General features: G+C 56.6%; 3 protein-coding genes across 3 annotated transcripts; all 3 read right to left on the bottom strand.

Annotated features, from left to right (window-relative positions):
* Positions 1-160: 160 nt before the first annotated feature.
* On the bottom strand, positions 161-5,146 carry J4E78_004000 (uncharacterized protein; the record flags this gene model as incomplete). The annotated part of the gene is made up of 5 exons (XM_049364632.1): positions 161-590; positions 637-1,135; positions 1,351-1,882; positions 1,930-2,536; positions 2,586-5,146. 5 exons carry the CDS (start codon positions 5,144-5,146, stop codon positions 161-163), a joined length of 4,629 nt encoding a protein of 1,542 aa, XP_049223710.1.
* Positions 5,147-6,052: 906 nt separating this feature from the next.
* Positions 6,053-7,440, bottom strand: SPE1 (Ornithine decarboxylase; the record flags this gene model as incomplete). The annotated part of the gene is made up of 2 exons (XM_049364633.1): positions 6,053-7,113; positions 7,164-7,440. 2 exons carry the CDS (start codon positions 7,438-7,440, stop codon positions 6,053-6,055), a joined length of 1,338 nt encoding a protein of 445 aa, XP_049223711.1.
* Positions 7,441-8,453: 1,013 nt separating this feature from the next.
* Positions 8,454-11,471, bottom strand: J4E78_004002 (uncharacterized protein; the record flags this gene model as incomplete). The annotated part of the gene is made up of 2 exons (XM_049364634.1): positions 8,454-11,122; positions 11,228-11,471. The coding sequence occupies 2 exons, from the start codon at positions 11,469-11,471 to the stop codon at positions 8,454-8,456; spliced, it is 2,913 nt and encodes a 970-aa protein (XP_049223712.1).
* Between the last annotated feature and the right edge of the window lie 1,727 nt (positions 11,472-13,198).

Raw genomic sequence — 13,198 nt, forward strand, 5'->3', positions numbered from 1 at the left:
GGAGCCCTTGATCCGTTGCAGCCGTAAACTGCATTGACAGGCACTGTTGCACATATGTGGTGCGGCGCAGAAACATGGCCGTGTGCTCTTGCGCTCTGTAGCTTCTGAGGCTGTCCGCGTCTGACCCAACATATCTCCATACAAGCAGTCGCATCGTGCCTCACATTAACAACCGCCAGACACCCAACATCAACGCCGCCGTACCCGTACACACACCCATGAGCCACTGCAGCGTGGAGAACTTGACCGCCTCGAGCCTCTCCCGCAGCTGCGCCGTCTCCTGCTCGATCCTCGTCTCCGTCTCCTTCAGCTTGAGTTCCTGCACGTTTGCCTCCTCCCTTATGCGTCCCTTCTCCAGGTTCAAGTCTAACCGTACTGACGCCTGTGTCCGTTGTATCTCGTCCCGTAAGCGCGAGTTCAGCTTTGCGAGCTCGTTTGTGAGGCGCTCGTGCGATGCGCGCGTCAGACTCGATTCAGTCGAGTCGGCCGTCATGAGTTCGGAGCGGAGTTTGGCAAAGTCGACTTTCTGCGTGTAGGTGGCTTTCTCCTGGTCTTCGCGGAGGACCATGGTGCGCGTGAGGTTTTGTATGCTGTATATGTCAGTTGCAGATCTTGAGTAGTCGTGTCTAAACTGACCTCTCCTCAATTACATCGCTGAGGACCCTCATCATGCCCTCGGCTTGCTCTTCTGTGAACCCCTCCTCCTTCAGTCGCTGCACAAACTTGAGCGTGTCGAAGTGATGGTCCTTGGATTGCCGTGCAGTCGCGCTGAAGTTGCGCCGTAGCTCCAGGGCAGACGCATAGCCACTTGCATATTGTAGTGATGTTTTTGGCCACTGGATTGTTGTTCGCGATAATGGCTTCGGAAAGGCAGCGCGACGTTCGGAAGCTACACTGCATCTATGCCGACTTTGTTCCAGTGCGCCCAGCGCAGCCGGCCGTGACACCCGGGCGGGCCATGATAGTTGCGGTAGGAGAAATCGCGGTATCGCCGTCGTCTGTATCGCAGGGACTGTCATTGTGTGGGTGGTGTAGTTTCTGTCCTGTCTCGCCGTCGAGAATTCAAAGGCCGCGGGTAGCCAAGCCCTGCACATGTCATTGCCGAATTCGGCAAACCATTCCACCTCCCAGCGCCCTGCAGAGCTGTCAGCGGAGGGGACTGTCTTAATCACTTAATCGCAGTAGCTCGATCGATCTGGAAAACATGCGTGAAAAGGCCTTTATTGTTGCTTGATATCATATTGAAAGAGTTCGCCCAAACATACATCCCAGAAAGCATATACAACGCTTGCTATGCATTTCGCCTTTGGAACAGAAGAAAACAAAAATGTCGGCCGTCCGTCTATCTACCATACTCCAGACTGGGGACGATGACAGGCCCGTACTTCATCGGCGCACTGTATCCGCCATCGTTCTGCACCATGAAATCAACCGCCAAACTCAACTTGCCACTGCCATGTCCAGGGACAGCCTGACCAAATGTCCCGTTGACGATCTCCGGATCGTAGATGACACAAGCGACGTAGTTTCGTCGACCCATCAGCCTCTTGTGTTCTCGAGGTTGTCCGTTCACGTCTTGCGTGAAAATCTCCATCATGTCTTCCTTTGTGTCGCTGGGTTGGTTATTGCTGCGGTGTCCGTTCTGTGGCACGTAGAGAGCACGGTTGTTGTGAAGGAGTCGGAGCACATAGCTTCCAGGCGGCCCATTTACCACTGACGATGAGATGATCTGGTACATTGTCTTGTGATCTTGGGGTCTCGATGGGTCATGGACGAGGCCAGCGCCGCAGCAGTCGACCGCACCAGAGAAGAATGTCATTCGTAGCGACTTGTTGTGTGCGATGCCTTGGAGTGTTCGTATCAAGTAGGTTCGTTCGAGATCCTTCAATATGTTAGCAGATACTTTGACGGTAGATGGGCATCACCAACCTTTGAATCGTGCGTCCATTGGTCTCTCAGCTCATCAAGCAAATCGATCTCGCCAAAGGGACTCAGAACTCCGCTCATCAGACCTGACTTGCCAATAGCTTTCTTGACAGAGTTGAAGCCATCGCCGACCACACTCTTAGCACCGACGACACCAGCGACTCCAGCTGTCACCTTTCCAAGCATGTTGAATGTACCCGTGACAGCCTTCTTGCCAGTAGCCATGGAGTGAGCAAGATGCTCAACTGACTCCAGGCGAGGGTATACAATGGGAACAGGCACCATCCAAATGCAGTGCTGAACGCTCGGCGGTAAAGTCGCAACCTTCGGGAAAATACCTTGATATGTCGGTCCTGCCATTACCTGATGCGGGTTGCGCTCAGAGCGACAATCGGGGCCAACAACTGTAACGCATGGACCCAGATACTTGATGAAGTGCCAGCCTGTGCCCGTTACAGTGAAAAGATCCATGTCGTTGTTGACGTTTCGGAGGATTTCTAATGTTGTGTGGTGCTGGAAGAGCAAGTACATCTCAATGCCCAGTCTTCCAATGTTCTTGAACATGTTCGAGAACTGCATGTATTCAGGGTATGATCCGAAACCATCAAATCTGGGTAATGTTAGGGTTGCTTGCTGTCTCACACACGGATTGAACTTACATGTCATGGTCATCGAGAGCAAGAATGTGAGGTATCTGTGCAAATGCCTCTCGCAAGTGTGGCTGGTCGAAGTGACTTGTGTAGTAGTGGAAGTATGCATGACACACATCTTCTTCATGCTTTGCAGTCCATGGCGCGTTCTTTCGGGCCTCTTTACCACTTGTCGCGGTCCATTGCTTGAGTAAAGGAAGTTCTTTCCATAACCGGTCGGCGTATATTTGGCCACCCAAACCAAGCTGTACGTGGAAACCGCCACACTCGGCATTCTTCTGTAGGATATCCTTCCACATCAGGCCTACACCACCAAGCCTCGCTCTCTCGTTGGCGTTGACGTTCAGTGCGAAGTCATTGCCAGAGTGAGCAATAAACCGCCAGCTGGTCTCGTTTCGGCCTGCGACCAGGAACTCGAAGCGAGTGCAGCCCAGGTGCGAGGTGATGGCATAAGTCCATTTTGCAGCGTGCTCATCTTCCATCCTCAGGTCAATGTCGTATCGGTAAAAGATCCATGTCTGATGTGTATAGATGGGATTGGCCTTCAGTTGTCGCGGATTTGGTGACAAGTCTGCACTCTGATGGATGTGAATAGTCGGCGGATGAGGGGTGTTTGTGATGAGCAGTATTGAACCTAGCCACAGACCTCGCTCGATGTCCATGTTGGTGTATCTGAGGTAAGGCCCAAAGTAGACACCGTTGGTAGGAGCAACCTTATATTGGTCTACACCAGCAACTGGAGGCGGTCCAGTGAAGCCGGTAGTGGTTGGTGTCGCAAGCGGCGCCATGCCAAAGTCTCCGGGAAAAGTGGCCGTCTGTGGAGCAAAGCCAGGCGATGCGATGGGGGCCTTGCCAAACGACGGGGACGCCAGAGGACCGCCAACAAATGTGCCGGTAGGAGACATGGGCTCATTCAGGTTCAGAGGGGTCGGACCCTTGGGGAACTCCCACTGTGTAGACTGGGTTGGAAGATGGATGTAGTAATACTGGCCAGAACTAGGGTCCAGGTGTGCTATCCAGCCTTCAGGGAGCGGTGGAGGAGAGGCAGGCCCCGGTCCTGGAGCTGGACTTGGCGTGTGAGCGGGTTGGGTGGTTTGTATTTGAGGCGGGAATTGGTTTTGCGTAGGCGTTGGTGCGATGACCGCCGCAGGTTGTGATGGTCCAGCTTGTGGACGCGGGTCATTTGCGAATGCCGGATGGCCTTGGTTAGGGTCAGAGAAACCGGCTCCTTGCGCAACTGGCTGTTGTCCCTTTTCGTTGGGATAGCTGTGGGCTTGGCCTGTTGGCGGGGTTGTTATACTCGAGTACGCTGGTGGAGGTTCTTCATTCAAATTCATCCGTCCCATCTCGTGGTTCAGCGGGTGTTCTGGAGGTACGTTCACATTGGTAGGAGGCGGCGAAAAGCGAGTGTTCGGTGCCTGCGGAAGAGGACCTTGTGGGGGAGTGCTCGAGGGAGGCACTTGATCCATGCCCTGGTATACGGCCGGTGGACCATGTGGATTGCCTCCAGGCTGCTCGGTCGGCGTCCATGGTCTCCTCGCTGGCTGTTGGCTCGGCTGTGGTGTTGAGAGACCCGGCCTGGGCTGCTGATTGGCATAGATCTGGTTGCGCTGAGCAGCTGCCGCATTCTGGGCACTCTGCGCTTGGAGGTTGGTGAGCGTAGAGGTTCCTGCAATGCCAGCTGCGGCAAAGCGCGCTTCTATGCCACCGCCAGAGGGAGGTATGATGGGCGTCTCCGGGGGCGGAGGTGAGCCTCTCTGTGCCCTCACTGTTGACGTCGATGCGGTGGAGCTCATGCGGTTGACGTCCATGGGCGTAGGCACCTTGAGTACCGGCTCATTCTGGTTAGGGCCTGTGTATACGACTGGCGCAGCGGGCGCAGCCGGGACCGCACTGGAGCCAGCAGCGGGCGGGGGAAAGTACTGCTGGTGGTACTCGGGGTATGGGTTGCTGGCGCTCACGTCTTCGCTGCCCTTCCTCTGCGGTGCCTTCTGGAACAAGCCCTCCTTGTCGGGCGCCTCTGGGCCTGGCGAGTCTGGGAGCGGCTTCGGGGCGGTCCCTCTGCGCTCGGCCAGCCTCGAGGGCTGGATGGAGCCGTCTGGATTCCGCGCGCCATAGCCGCTTATCGTGGGTCGGTTTGGGTCGTTGGCGTCGAAGCGGGCGCGCTGGCTGGGCGAGGTGGGACTCGGCCCTGTCGCATTGGAGCCTCGCCGCGGTCCGTCTGCGCCGTCAGGGGGTGTGGCTGTTCGCGCGCGGCGCTCCCTCTCGCTGAGCGGCGTGTATCTGCCTGTGCTGAGCGTGGGCGGGCGGTCGCTGTCGGGGTAGGGCAGAGGGGCGTTGGGCGGGCTGGTGGGCGGCGCGGGGAACGAGGGCATGGGAGGAGGGCGCGAGAAGGCGGGCTGGCTCGAGCTGCCCGCCGAGTCTGTTCGCGGCGGCGGGCTCTTGCCATCGCGGCCCTTCTGTATCCTCAGGGGCCCGACGGTGGGAATGATGGGCGTGTCTGGGTTGCTGTTGTTGTCGTATCGCAGGAACAGCTCCTCGTCCGGGCGGCCCTGTTTGCGGCCGTCCATGGTGGGCGAGTGCAGGAGATGCGCTGCGGTGTCGTTGCAGCAGCGGTGCCTGGATCGCCGGCGATGGCAGGCGGCGACTTATTTTTGGCTACGGGTGCGGATAGCTCGACGTGCGCAGGGCAACACGGTGGTGTGGATGGCTGCGCGGGGTGGGGTAGTCGCTCGAGGCTCGATATGACGCTGCCGGGCGACGGGGTGCATCAACTGTACATGAACATGCCACGCGCTGGGCCCTCAGGTTTTATGCAGTCTCTACGCGATGCTGCTGACTTACGTAGCCTTTCTACCATGGCCCTCCAAGAGTTGGGCTGCAGCGGGTCTCGCCATACTGACCTCCTGGGCTGAGGAGGCCCTCTGACATGTGATTGGACTGCTCGACTTTACGCGCTGCGACCGAATTTGCGGCCGCTCCTGATCACACTTGGCGGCGCATACGAGCAGCATCCTGTACCTGGTGTGGCACACACTACCATCTGCTTCCAGCAAATCAAATCACCCATCCCCGAAGCCATCTGTGGCTGGTAACAACCACGATCCTCGACGCAAGGCGGGCCGCGCAGTGCAGCGGGCCGACAACTCTGTGAGCATCCGCGAGCTTCGGCTTGTCAACACCAACGCGGCAAATCGGCTCCAACATCCCAGTCATTAGTGCCTGTCGTGCAAGCGACTATCAAGAAATACTAAAGACGAATACGAAAAAGAAGGTAAGCATACTGTCAACATCGACATAAGGGACCAGCGACCACGCAGCTATAATAATGTACTGTATTTGAGATGATAAGAATACGAAACAACTACGAAATCTATCAAACTTTTAACCAAGGAATTACCTCCATACGCGCTTCTTCCGTCTCGCTATTACACACAAAAAGTCTTTCTACGCCGCATAACGCTCCACTAGAATATTTACATATCCATAAGAGCCGCAGCACCAGACTCGCTGCACACGTAGACGACATCGTGGCTGTCGCTGAAGCCGTTGAAGCGAGTAGCAGAGCACTTGGTGTACGCGCCCATCTCCTCAAAGTAGAGCCAGTCACCCACGTCGAGTAGCTCGGGGAAGGTGCACGACGACGAGACGACGTCGATACCATCGCATGTCGGACCCCAGATGGAGTACTCGACTTGAGACGGCGTGTCGTAGCCAGAGCGTCGGACGTCGTACAGAATATCGTTGCCGTTCTTGAGTACACGCGGCACGGGGTGCTGGTGATCGAAGATGATGCTCGAGAAGTTGCCGTAGACACCGTCGTTGAGGTACAGCATGTACGACGTGGTGCCGAGAGTTGCATCAGCAACGGTACGGCGAGCGATGACATGGCACGCAATGGTGAACGCTGTGGAGACATAGTAGCGTCCGGGTTCCCCAATGACGCGGATGTGGGGCGGGAAGTACTCGTCCAAGGCAGTAGACAGCACTGCGGCCATGGGCTCAAAGGTAGCATCGCCCGTAAAGCCGCCGCCGACGTCAAGGGTGTGCATGTTGAAGCCAAGTGCAGCCGCCTGGTCAAAGACGAAGCGGGCATCCTGCACAGCCTTGATGAAGGCCTTGGGGTCGGATGCGCCGGAGCCAACGTGGAACGCGACTCCAACGACGTTAAGCTCCAGCTTCTTCGCCAGCTCCAAGAGCTCCGCAGTGGTGTCCAAGGCGGCACCGAACTTCTGGCTGAGACGGCACAAGCTGGCTGAGTCATCAGTCAAGATGCGCAGGTACAGCTCGGCGTCCGGGAAGAGCTGCTTGGTCTTGTAGAGCTCGTCAACATTGTCGAATGTCATCTGCTTGACGCCAGACTGAGCGGCGTAGCGCACGTAAGACTTGGTCTTGCAGGGCTGCGCGTAGATGATGCGAGACGGGTCGACGCCCAACTTGAGCACAGTCTCAATCTCGTTCTTGGAGGCACAGTCGAAGCCGAGACCCAGTGCGGTCATGAGACGCAGCACTTGGGGGTCAGGGTTGCACTTGACGGCTGCGGCGTGTTAGTGGCGAGTCTACGTGGTGTGGTGTGCGGTGACTTACCATAGTGCGGCTTGACGCGGCCTAGGTTCTTCTTCCAGCGCAAATGCTGGCGGTAGACCTCGCCCAGGTCGGCGACGAAGAAGGCCTCCTCCTCGCCGACGCTGCAGGTATCAGGATCAATAGCCTCGACACGGCTCTTGAGAGCGTGCGCAATCAACTGCTTGGATTTCCAGGCGCCATGATTGTCCACACTACCAGCGGAATAGTTGTTGAGTGACTGGATGTCTTTCAACGGGAATTGGTATTCTTCGGTAGTCGTGATAGCAGAAGGTGCCATGCCCTTGACGATGGGTCTGGATAGAGGGTTGGTTAATTAGGGTATTCGCCGGTCGGTGTGCCGCGTTAAGGTGGCTTGAAGGGTGCGAAGCCGAGGCTAGGTGTTGGGCGAGGTCTGGCCGCTTCCTCTGCGAGAGGAAGAACCGCTGATGGCGTCCTATGCGGCAGCTGAAGTTCGGGCTGCTCGAGTGTCTGGGTAGGAGACAAAAAGAAAAGGCGCTCGAGTTCGGTCTTAGATGGCGACAAGACGCGGAGGGGGGATGTTGTTGAAAACGTGAGGTGCTGGGCGCGCAGAGACAACTTGGGCGTTGAGCAGGAGCAGGGCCGAAGCCGTAGTGAGATGGGAGCCTTTGACGCGACCAAAGGCTGTCGTAAGGAGTGGCTGAGCTGCAGTGAAGGCGCAGACGGACGCTTTATATGGCGCGGTGTCTGGCGGGCGGTGAATATGGGGAGCGGGTGAGGTGTAGGAGAAAGGGAGGCGATGGCGGGGAGCTGGAGTGACAATTTTCGCGCATTCGGTTGTGGTGCTGGAGTCTTGGACCGAACATTACTTAACATCCCTGCGCCGTCCAGGACCTGCAGCCACTAGCATTTCATTCTGACATCACCGGGGCTCGTGCATGGACGCCGACGGTGCCTGATCGGCTCGATGGCACGCATGCGAGGCTGAGCCACCGCTGGAGCTCGAAATCGCGCATGTCAGGTATGCCCGACGCGGGTTTTGGGCAACCGTCGCGCGCTCAACATGCCAAGGTCATTAAACGCGCGTGGTACTTCTACCAACGGGGCACAGTAGTTGCGGTGAGTGCAGTGATATTTATTCTCTGATTGGGTGGAGTCGTAGCTATATGCCGGCTCATGCAGTATATACTCAAAACAGGAACAACGCCATACCCTTCCCTACCCGGATGCCGCTGTGTGAATGCAAAAGGCGCAACATGTGAATGCTACTTGATTATGGTAAATAGTAACCCCGCAAGCCAAAACCTACTCCCTTCTCACACGCGCTCTGCATCACGATTGGTACCGGATCATAATGGGTACGTCGGAGAGGTCCACGCCGTACTGGTGCTGGAAGGCCAGCGACTTCAGCGAGGCGTTGCTGTGGTGCGATCGCGTGCCCGCGCTGCCTCCGATGCCCGCCCCATGTTCGTAGTTGTAGTCCAAACCCCCACTAAAGCGATCCCACCTAGAGATGTTGTTGGAACCCTTGACTTCTTTGCGGGGAGTCATTTCGAGGGGACTTTCGCATGGGCTTTCGACCGGACTCGCATTGTTGGACGCGTCGTTTGGGTCCGAGTACAGGTCCAGGTTGACATCCGAGTACAGGCGGTCTCCCAGCGTCCTACGGCGCTGATGCCAGACCTGGGACTGCCTTGGCGAGATCACACCTTGAGGAGGCTGTTGCGGAGGCGCGCCATATCTGATCACCGGAGGAGACCCTCTCGGACTGCGAGGCCTGGGGCTGGGAGCAGCCCTGGGTCCTTGAGGCTTACCAGCCTGTGGGACGCTAAGCCTGGCCGTGTTGATGGATGGCACAGGTGGGACGTCGACGCTTTGTGGGCGAAGTTTCGACGCTGTAGCCTCACCAGTTTCTTTCTTCAAGTTATGGAGGCTTTTCCGGCGCTGTTGAGGGGGCATGTCCCGTCGAGTAACGGATAGGTCCCTGCTGTGTAGGCGCGCAAACTCTGCAGCAGATTTGCTGTCCATGGTCACCATCGACTTCGACCGAGGCAAAGAACCGCCTAGTTGATGTGGGTGGGTTGGAGAAACAACACGCTGTCTCGGGGTGTCGGACATGGCGATGTCGTACGGAGAGGTGCCAAGGGACGAGGTGATGGTACCAAGATGAACCACATCAAGTGCGGCCTGCTCAGGCTCTTGCTCGGGCTGACTCTGTGCAGGTGCAGACTTCCTTCGGAAGAAGGACAAGCTCCTGCGACGACCGTGAGCAGGGGGTGTGGGTGCACGCTCAGCCTCCAATTCAGCGAGTGGCTTGAACTCAGTCTGCTCCGGAGCAGAAGCCTCCATGGTGGAATCGTCCGCAGAAACGTGCTCTTTTGTTGGGTAGGTGTGCGTCAAGCAATCCATTCCCGGAGAGCTCGACACGCGTCGCTCAAACTTGGCTCGCACCCTGGTTGGGACCTCAGGAATCGTTCCCTCTGGGATTGGCTGGCATGACTGAACAACAGGATGCTCAGCCTGGGACGGCCGCTTCTTGTGAAATCGCTTTTGCTGTATCGACGAAGCACTGTCAAACGATGCCCTTGAACCGATGGATCGGGATGTTATTGGCGAATGTACACACTCAGACGTCGATGATCTTGTAGAAGAGCTAGTAGACGGGACCGGACTGTTCAGCGCTGGCAGGTATCGCGCCTTCTGCACATTGACTGACAGTGATTGCTTGGATCTGCCACTCTCGGCTGAGCCATCCGAATCGCTCGTGGTATTCGGCGACTCCACGAATTGACGGTTCTGTTTCACAAGAATTGAACGGCGAGTCTCGCGTCCCTGGCTTACCTCAACCATTTGCGGCGAGTCGTTGCACCGATGACACAGAATTGTGGTGGCGTTTTCCGTCGGCTCTTGACCGACTATCCGTAGACTGCCAGCGGATGAGTAGCCAGAATCGGTCGTACGTGGTGCTGGCCGCTGAGAAGCTTTGCTCTTTGGCTTGTTGGAGGTGGGCGCGATCGATGGGGACGAAGGTGCTGAGATCTCGATTCCAGGCTGGGGCTTGGACTCTGGTAAGGTAGGAGAAGGCTCCCGCTGTTTGGACTCAGTCGTCTCCTCGGACACAAGAAACGGGCTCAACGGGATATCGTCCTGGTAGCTCTGGGCGAACTGCGCCGCGCCTTTCTTGCCCTGGGGCGTAAGCCGCAGAAACTTTGGGGATTCAGCTTCTGTGTTGTGTTGCGGCTCAGACGTGTACGCCATCATAACGACCGGGGTCTCCAATTCGTACGGTGTGGCTACTTCGTTGGCTTCCAGCTCGTACAATGAAGAAGTTGCTGGAACAGCGGCTGACTTGCTCCTTGTGTGAGCTCTCTGGCGTGTTGACTTCATCGTCAACGGACTGGAGGCATACTCTGTTGCTTCGAAATAGTCCTCCTCTTCAGTCTTGCGCAACTCTAAAGTCTCTGAACTGGGAACAGGCGATGCCGCACCGTTCGTGACAACGAGAGTTCCTGGCTGTAGGTTCCCTAGATGCGCATAATCCAGGTCCGATGGGGTGTGGGCTCGCGTTGTGTTGTTATCGCGAGGTTCATCAGACAAGCGAAGAGCTGCTTGAGGGCTCAAATGCGCCTTCGCCTTTGACTTTTGCTGCCACTTTGCCTCTTCCTCAGGGCTGAGCTTCGGCGCTTTCCATGAATTCCATGTCCTGCGACGTCCCTCGATGGGAGAGTGCCGTGTGCCTACACCAGGTGTCTGGACCAGGGACTGACGGCGTGTGAGCGAAGAAGAAGATCGATCAACTAGCGAAGTTCTTCGGCTAGGAGGTGCCTCAGCTACCGGCTGGGGAGGCTCCTCAGGTGATTCAAGGACTTCTTGCAGCGCCGCAAGATCTTCTGGTGTGCCATTCTTCTTGACTTGTTGTAAAAGCCGAATTGCCTCAGCAACATCCACGTGTGAGACAGAAGCCAAAGACAGCTTGGAGTCAGCTAGGCCAGCAAGCTGGGCTGCCGAGCTGTGCTTGCTGCGGAAACACGACAAAGAATTGGTTCGGGAATTGGCTCTTGAGTTTGTTCGCGAGTTCGATCTCGAACCAACTGTCGATGCGCGACCACGCGTCTTTGTGACCTCCCCTAACCCATCATCCTCGTGTGTCCATGTGGTGGGATCGAACTCGCTAGCAATAGGTGAGAGCAGCGCATCTTTGATTTGTTGGCGTCCTTCGGGGGTGAGGTCTGCTGATCTCGATGTTGTGGATTGCGGGGAGTCGAGCTTCCCCGCCGCGCTCGCGGAGTTGGTGTTCGTCTTCGGTTTGGACAGTTTGTTGTGGTTCTCGGTACTGGGTTGGTTGCCCATATTGAAGGTGGCAGTGGGGTTGGAGAGCGACGGCGCTCAAAACTATTGGCAATGATGCATTGGGGTTGCAGTAGCTAAAGAGAGAGTTAATTGCAGTTCGTGAATGCCAGGCAGGATGGGAGGTTGACTGCGTACCCTTATAGTGTCCTCGGAGCTGCAGCGTTATCAGTACGGAGGCTGGTATGCGAACATGAAAGCATAGTCCGGCGGTACACTAGAACTGGCGGACCAAGTGGAGGGATATTGAGGAACAATAAGTAATATGTCCCCGCGAGAACGGGCGTCTAGCGTTACCGGCTACAAGTGTCAAGGACGCCAGACATGGAACTACGAGCGGTGCACGTCGCAGGCAAAGACTGAGCTGGTCTACGTGACAACAAACTTGGAAGAAGGTCGATATGAAACCGGACAATGCAGGCTGCATCGAGGATGGGAGCAATCTGCCAATCAAGATTGCTGCACGCACGAGCGCCGGAACCAATCAAGGCGGGGGGTCGTGATGCATGCGCAACGCGAAGGCTGGATCCCAGATGCTTTTTGCCGTATCGGTGAACTAACGGCTGATCGGACCTCTGCAAGCCTCAAACCATGGCAAAGTGCAAATTCCACATGCACAAGTCGTGCCATGGCTGTGAAAGATCCACACCAGGAAAAGCTAGGCGAGCTGGTTTGTTGTGGCCGTGCCGACATACGCGTCTCGCAACATAAAGCGTGGCGGTGCTCCCAGCAAGCACAGTGGCTGGCCGTGTCGCCATCCCAGATGTCTTCTGCCGTAGTTCCCTGGTCTTCGCCTTGGTCCATGCATGCAGCATGCATGAACAGTTCGCGCGGTACTCCTCGCTTTCCTTTTTCTCTCAACTCTTGTAGCGGATACTTGAACCTGACGATCGCAGCTTGAGGAGACAGTGGATTATCTCCGATCAGCAGTCCGTCTTTGTTTCCATGTCGCGTCGTGATTGTCCTAGGGTTCTGGCTACGCGCGTTATCATCCCCGCCACGTATTCTCTGGACACATAGTCACCGCTACTCCTGCGACCGTCCAAGAAATGACTGGCAGCAATTTTCCAGGAATAAAGGACTGCAGTAAGTAGGCTGATCAGGTGGCAGGTCCGACGCGCGACATACGCGACACAATTGCGCGCACCTACCCCGGGTTCTGGATAAAAGCCCGAATGCATCGACTGGTCTCGAAACCATATCGCAGGCTGCTATGCACTTGCACCAGCAACAGGCCACACTGGAGTTCGGGAGTAGTTTTGTAAAACTATCAAGGCCGGAGCACTGAAGGCCTGGATGTCGCGCACCACTAGCAACGCGCTCCACCTCACGACGGAGTGACAGCCATATCAGGCCGCGCAATACTGCCGAGCATCGTAAGTCACATGGACCTCACGATGTCGGGTCTCTCGCTGCGACAACAGCCTGGTCCTCGGACGTGTCACCGTAGTGCTGACGCTGAAACTCTGCGTTGCGTTTGAGCGAAATCGAGCTCTGCGTCGCCTGGCCTCGAATCTCGATGGCAAGGTTGTTGAGGCAGATTCGATGCGCCAGCCGCACAAACATGGCGTTAGTCCTATCGCGACTCTGCAGCAGCCACACCCGCAGAGGCTCGTCGCCGCATCATCATCAGTAAGCCTTCCAAGGTTGACGTGAGATTTCGTCCGCAGGTGTTGGGAAGCATCCACGATCTTCACTCCGCGCAATCGAAGAGTCTGCGCCTTGCTTGT

The sequence above is a fragment of the Alternaria triticimaculans genome (genome assembly GCF_023758025.1).
Source record: "Alternaria triticimaculans strain BMP 0046 chromosome Unknown scaffold_4, whole genome shotgun sequence".
NCBI lineage: Eukaryota > Fungi > Ascomycota > Dothideomycetes > Pleosporales > Pleosporaceae > Alternaria > Alternaria triticimaculans.